Here is a 7,153-nt window from a genome sequence, read left to right as displayed (position 1 = left end):
CTTTGAGAATGCCTTAATATACATTTAAATCCACAACCTAATAAAAGTAAACAATTATGTATAAAAACAACTAGGGAATTCACAAGCCTCTCTATAGAGTCCTATACAGGAATCTAGTGGTTACACCATGAAATTACAGGTTTTTCTCTTTTTTTGCTATCATCAGGAGGTGCTATTCTGCCTTCAAAAATTGGATTTTAAAGGCCTAGTCTCTATTTTAATCTGAAATACTGCATTAATTGAAAAATAATTTTAAAAAAATTAGAAGAAAAAAAATGTTGTACTATTTTCAATGGGAAAAATTGATAATAATTATTGCATAAATATTAATTAGTACCATAAAATTCTCTCAAAATACAAAAGAAAAAAGAAAAAATATTATTGAACAAAAATATATTAGATTGATTTTACTGAAGAAGAAAAAAAGTTACATTTCAGGTGTCCGGTCACTTTTGACTGCGAAGACCATGAGTGTGACTCCCAAATGAGGAGCGCACAAGGGTTAATCTAAAGTCCTGAATGATAGCACATGCCTGATGAGATAATAGTTTTCTTCTTTAAATTCCATAGTGATGCCACTGTCTGAAACCAGTGGCTTTCTGTAATCATTTTAAAGTCCTCATCTCAAAGCTTGACTGTTCATTTATTCATAGCTAGTGTGAAGCTCTTTTGATGAGTCTTGACTGACACATAAAGGGAACATTAGAGCACAGCATAGTTGAGTGATTCTCCATAGCCCGCTTCCCGCATGTATTTCTCCATGTCGAACGGCTCAGACACTCGCAGCACTGCCTGATCATTGGTGCTTCTCTCTTTTGATTGGAGCTTTCTGATCAGCTCAGCCAATGAGACTCGATCCATTGGTTTCCACTGACAGCAGGATTTGATAATAGAGTATCTAGAGAAAAAAAACATGGTCAGAATAGACTCATTGTTGACTAATAGTTTTACAGTTTAGAACATATATATATATATATATATATATGCATGCTTTTTTTAGATAAACATGTTTGCTGTATGTGTGTGAGTAAAGTAACGTACAGTGTATTAGAGCAGTTGGGTGGTCTCTTTATTGTGTTCACTCTCTGTAAATGCTGCAGAAGTTCGCTGGCTATGATGTTGGGAAAGGGGGGCTCTCCTGAGATTCCAAACAATGAGATAAAGAGCTTTAAACAACTTCATAATTTGATTATTATCATTTTTCCATTCAAATGAAGCCCTACTACAACCTTGCAGCTGTAGCTGTACTGGAGAGTTTTATAATACTGGATGACAGACACACTCACCTAATGTCACCATCTCATAGAGCAAAATGCCAAAGGACCATCTATGGAGGATTAAACGGTAATAAATACATTGTGAAGATCAACGGTTACAAAAACATTGACTGAAAATATAAATAGTCATTACATTAAACTCACATGTCGCTGCTTTGCTGGAGAGGTTGCCGTGCTAATGCTTCTGGAGCTTGCCACTTTCTCATTTCCATATCTCCCACATATTCTATAGAGCCTGCACTCGTTTTTCTGCGATATGCCGGACCCAAACCCCACAGCTTGACCGACAGGTCCCGACCAACCAGGACGCTTCGAGCTTTGACATTGCCATGGATGTAGTTCTTACTATGCAGATACTCCTGTGATTTCAGAACAGGTTGTGTAAGAAAGAGAATGTGATCTTGGGTGTGACAAAGTATTTATTGTACATTATAAATCATAAATGCTTCAGTTAAGTGCTCATGACTGGCCATGATTAATGCATGCCAGAGTCAAACAAAGTAAAAGGCTTGGTGATTTATGAAGTTGCCAGTATGTGCATGCATGGTGTGGCTTATAAAAACTCTCTATTCATAAATATACGTTTATTGCCAAGCTTTTGTGATAGAACTGACTTGTCAATATGATTGTATATATTTAGCAAGCTGATTTGTTATCTAACCAGTGCAGATCCAATCTGAGTGCCCATGGTAAAGATTCGTCTTTCAGTCATGTCACACGGTGCATCCTGACCTGTGTGGTCCTGTGAAAGAGATTTACAGTCAGTCAAAACAAAGGTGAGGTTTAAACTAGTAGTTTAACTTTTAATCAAACCATTACAAATCATTACATTACATTACAGATCATCAGGAATGACAACCTGTGTGTCGTCCATTCTCAGGTGACCTCAGCAGTAACTGATCAATGTGAGAGTTGCGAGTCAATATTTTTCAGTAATTGCTACTCGTGTCATATTTTTCTAGAAGAATTGGAGTTTTGAGATTTATAGTTCACGTTTATTCCTGTGATGGCAAAGCTGAATTTTCAGCATCAATACTCCAGTCTTCAGTGTATGATCCTTTATGCTCAAGAAACATTTCTCACATTTTTGTCCAAAAAAATGAATTGCTAGGTTGAGAATATTCCTCACCCACTTGCCTTTTATTAGCAAAGTAGCAAATTGATGTGATGTAAACTAAAAACAGGATAAACCCTTTTCATATGTCCTGGACACAACATCCGCTTTCATAAGGAAATATGTCAGCACAGGAATGGAACCTGAGTTTCATTACTGTCCCTTGCAAGACTGAAAATGAAGTATTACTCATGTACCTGTCTGCACCTCCACAGGAAGCTCAGCAGGTCTCGATGTTCCAGCTCCTCCACCGCAATCATCAAGGGTGTCTGCACAGTCACCACCCCCAGCAGTCTGGGCAGCGATGGATGCGGTCCCAACTCTGAAAAAAAGTGGGCAAACCCCAGAAAAGACTGGCACTCTCTGGCACTGGCTGATTCTGTATGGGGGGAAAAGTAGAAGAAAGTAAGATCAGTCAGTCTGTCTGTCTGTCTGTCTGTCTGTCTATCTATCATTCTATCGTTCTAGTTATCATCTAACTTGCTGGCCACAAATGGTGAGGTTTTGTAGCTCATCCTTTCGAGAATCAAACCTGCAACCTCCTGGTTGCAAACCCTGAGCTTTAAGAACAGGTGAGGCAGAATTCTACCACTGATCCATAATAAAATACTCTGTAAAATGTTTTATTCTCAGTTTATACAAGATCAACTTGACTACATTAGGTAAGAAAGACGGAAAGATCAGACAGAATATCTGCAGATTGATAGAAATGATTTTGCCTACAGCTTAATACCCACACCACAATTCTATAATCAAACAGTGTTTTCAGTAAAACATAACAGAGCAGGGATTGTTTTATTATTGTCTGTCAGATTATGTGTCCAACCCAGTGTTGTTATTGTTAACTAAATCTAAATCTATTAAAAAGTTTTGTTAATTGAAAATTCGTTAATAAAGCTTAAATCGTGAAATGTAAATATTAGATGAAACTTAAAAATGAGAAATGTTGCTTTGGCAACTAACTGCAATGAGAGAAGTACTAAAATTACTAAAACTGAAATAAAATAAAGCTAAATAGAAATATAAAAAAACGTTAAAAAAAAGGTTAAAAAGTAACATTAAAATTAAAACTGAAAATATCTAAATAAAATCTAATTCAAAATATTAAATATAACAGTATAATACATAAATTGTATAACATATTAATATTATTAAAATCAAATCAAAATAATATTAATAATAAAAAATTATAAAATAACACTTATCTAACCTTACCTTTAAGCACTCGTAAAACGACTGGCTGTCTGTCAATGACAGCTCTGTGCAAGGTGATGGTGTTGTCTTGTTTTACTGAGAAGGTGAGAGGAAGTGGAGAGACCAGCTGAAAGAGGCCCGGATGCCTCTCGGTGGTTGGCTGAGGTACTGCAGGGCTTGAATTCGGCATGTCATGGTGAGGTTGGGCTGTCATGGGGATAATCTCATGTTCCATTGGGTTCAGCTCTGCTGGAGCTGTTGTTGCAAAGTAAATCAAAAGATTAAGAGATAAAAAAAATGTTAAAAGAATCCTATGTATGTTCTTTCAGTATAACCTGTGAGAATGACCTTCAACAAACACTTTGATAATTAATGAACAAGATAATCTATTAATAAACATTGCGATCATTCATAAAGGGAAACCCTTTAAATAAACATAGCAATCAAGCATGGTCAGGAAGGATTATAAATAAACATTTCTATCATGCATGAACCAGAAGACCTTTAAATAAACACAACAAACAACAAGCAACTTGAGTATTTAGTGTGTAACAAAGTCAGATGCCGTAGCTACCGTCAATGCCTTGCAGGTGCCGTCTGTTGCTGTTACGGTGCCTGTGTGTGTTATGATGGTGTTGTGTGTCGTCTTTTTCATTTCTGTGGTGTCCATAAAGATGTGATGGCTTATGGGAGCATTTGAGCACAAACAAAATGATCAGCGTGACCAGAAAAGCCAGGAGAAACAGCACCGGAATGACAATCAGTTCGACTTCAAAAAAAAGCACCTCTGCAAAAAAAATAAGATTAGAAAGCTGAATTATTTGTATCATGTGCTGTCAAGTTTTGGTAACAGATTGAGAGAATTGAGTGTGCACATGCAGTGCATAACTGGCAATATTGTACATGATGCTTCAAATATAATTCTAATATGCTGATCTGGCGCTAAAGAAACATATTTTTCATTATCAATGTTAAAAACAGTTGTGCTGCTTAATATTTTGGTAGAAATAATTTTTTCAGGATTCTTTAATGAATGTAAAATTTGCGTTTATTTTAAATAGAAACCTTTGGCAACATTATAAGTGTATTTACTTTCACTTGTGTTCAATGTAATGCGTCCTTTGTAAATAAAAAAAATCAATTTCTTATTATTAAAAATATAAAAAATAAAAAAAACTCATTGACTCCAAACTTTTGAACGGTAAATTGAACATAACACATTACTTACCACAAAGAGTGCCTGGTACACATAAATATGTTGCGTTAGTTGAATTAGACATACTGTAAAAGAAATATATATATATATATATATATTACCACCATTAACTTACCAACCAACTTCAAACCACTACATGTAAACTGATATCCAGTCATTCAAGTGCAGTGCTATTCACATGCATCAGCTTATGTGTTTTATGAGTGTAAGGATAACATCTCTGACATAATCATGCAGTGCACAGTTTTACAGTTTGTCAGCTCTTTGAAAGACATAAAACCAGACTTTAAATATTTGACATTGATTACCCATGTAGTTTGCTGCATGTGTTTTGCAGAGAATATTTGTTATACTTTGTTAGTGTGTATGTATTGTCAGTAAATGATTTGTACGTTTCACAGTGCTTTTAAGTATCAATTATAAAACTAGTTTTGATAGATTTTTATTCAGCAGTGAAATATGTAAGCAATTGTGGAGTCCCGTCCTATTTTATCGAAGCTAAATATTTGTTATAAAATCATCATGACAATGATGAAGCTTTTGCCTCTATATAAAATACTGGCATGAAAAGAACATATGATCTATACTCGTAGTCACAACATTGACATTTGTGATCAATGGATTTTTAAAAAATTATTTGAATTTATCAAGATTATCCAGAACATCAATGTATGTACAGTACAAAAAACATTGTGACAACATCACGCCTTGAACACTCCCACTACTGATCATCCTTTGTCAGCACATTCTTTCTGTTTGACTTTGGCATCTTGAGTTTGTGGATGAGACTACCAGACTGTCACTCAACCTGTTTCTCTGCATTTCTGTCTTCACATTAAAAACACACCACACACAAAAGCCAGTGTGAGCTCAGTATAATGTAAATATCAACTTCTTAATTTATCAAATCTTGATTTAACTACAGTTTAGCCAGTGAACGTGTATTTAAATTTTTCATATATATATATATGTATGTGTGTGTGTGTGTTTACTTATATACTTTCATGTTTATTATATATATATATATATATATATATATAGCAGTATAATATAATAATATAAAATAATATGTGCATATAAATGTATATTGTTAGCATAGTAATGAACTTACATGTCATCTTCTCTGTGTGTGAAGAATGATGGAACTATTTCTAATTTTCAAAACCTGGTAATCACCTTTTGTCAGAGGCTGTTTTTTCTATTCCCTGTTTGAAAACTGGTGTTTTTGCTGTAATTTATTCTCAAAGTATTATCTTCTTGGTCCCATCTCTTCGTTTCTACAAGTGCTCTTTGTCTTGATGTATGGCATCTACCTGCATTTTTGTTGCCACACCCATATCCTATAGCTGTTTCTTTAAGCTCCGCCTTCACATGAGTTTCTGCCATGCATCACTATACCACAGACAGTTGATGATATGAGACTGGCTTAGTTGTCATATGTTAATATGATAACATAAATGTTTGTCATGAAAGGTTCAATTAAATGTTTACATGAGATTCTACCTGTATGTGAATAAATCTTAAAATGAGAAAATTGTATTACAATTTACTCACCTTCAGGCCATCCAAAATGTAGATGAGTTTGTTTCTTCATCAGAACAGATTTGGAGAAATTTAGCATTGCATTATTTGCTCCCCAATGGTACACTCGGCAGTCAAGTCAAGTCACCTTTATTTATATAGTGCTTTATACAATACATGTTGTGTCAAAGCAGCTTTACAGTGTCAAACAGGAAAATAGTTAGTCAATAATGCAAGAGGAGTGCATGGGTGTCGTGCAGAATGAGAGTCCAGACAGCTGATAAAAACATCACAACAATCCACACGACTCCAGTCCATGAAATAATGTCTTGTGAAGTGAAAAGCTGCCTTTTTTGTACAAATCAAATCCATCATTAAGAAGTATTTAACTAAATTACGAGTCCTATATCCATAATATTGCTTTATCCAATGAAAAAGTCATCTTGTATGAATCAGGAGAGAAATATGCACAGATCAAGCACCATTTACAAGCAAAAACAGTTCTAAACAAATATGTTGGTGGATTTTGATGTGAGAGGACAACAGGGGATGGACTTTTTCACTGGAGGAGTTATGGATATTTTGGACAGAAGCAATGGTTTAAAGTTAAAGTGCCTTGGATTTGTTTCTTACAATCACACAGCTTTTCACTTCACAAGACAGTAATTGATAGACTGGAGTGGTGTGGATTACTTGTGGATTACTGTGATGATTTTATCAGCTGTTTGGAGTCTCATTCTGACGGCACCCATTCACTGCAGAGGACCCCTTGGTGAGCAAGTGATGTAATGTTAAATTTGTTCCGATGAAGAAACAATCTCGTCTACATCT

The 7,153-nt window shown here is 35.0% G+C and overlaps 1 protein-coding gene across 1 annotated transcript; it reads right to left on the bottom strand.

The window, feature by feature from the left end:
- Positions 1-702: 702 nt before the first annotated feature.
- On the bottom strand, positions 703-4,865 carry LOC107739618 (tyrosine-protein kinase STYK1-like). The gene is made up of 9 exons (XM_016551780.1): positions 4,814-4,865; positions 4,160-4,372; positions 3,607-3,840; positions 2,589-2,770; positions 1,939-2,019; positions 1,422-1,636; positions 1,287-1,327; positions 1,042-1,138; positions 703-898 (listed from the first exon to the last, which is right to left on the bottom strand). The coding sequence occupies exons 1-9, from the start codon at positions 4,863-4,865 to the stop codon at positions 703-705; spliced, it is 1,311 nt and encodes a 436-aa protein (XP_016407266.1).
- Between the last annotated feature and the right edge of the window lie 2,288 nt (positions 4,866-7,153).

Source organism: Sinocyclocheilus rhinocerous, unplaced genomic scaffold, assembly GCF_001515625.1.
Source record: "Sinocyclocheilus rhinocerous isolate Xijiao unplaced genomic scaffold, SAMN03320098_v1.1 scaffold314, whole genome shotgun sequence".
Classification (NCBI taxonomy): domain Eukaryota; kingdom Metazoa; phylum Chordata; class Actinopteri; order Cypriniformes; family Cyprinidae; genus Sinocyclocheilus; species Sinocyclocheilus rhinocerous.
This window is presented reverse-complemented; position numbering and strand designations above follow the sequence as displayed.

What these genes read in the sequence shown, in the direction of transcription:
- LOC107739618 (XM_016551780.1), bottom strand. Translation starts at nt 4,865, where the DNA reads ATGTCTAATTCAACTAACGCAACATATTTATGTGTACCAGGCACTCTT. An exon ending in TCCTGTGGAGGTGCAGACAG is followed by an intron (nt 2,020 to 2,588) that starts GTACATGAGTAA and finishes TCTCTTTCACAG; the next exon opens with GACCACACAGGTCAGGATGC. An exon ending in CTCAGATTGGATCTGCACTG is followed by an intron (nt 1,637 to 1,938) that starts GTTAGATAACAA and finishes CTGAAATCACAG; the next exon opens with GAGTATCTGCATAGTAAGAA.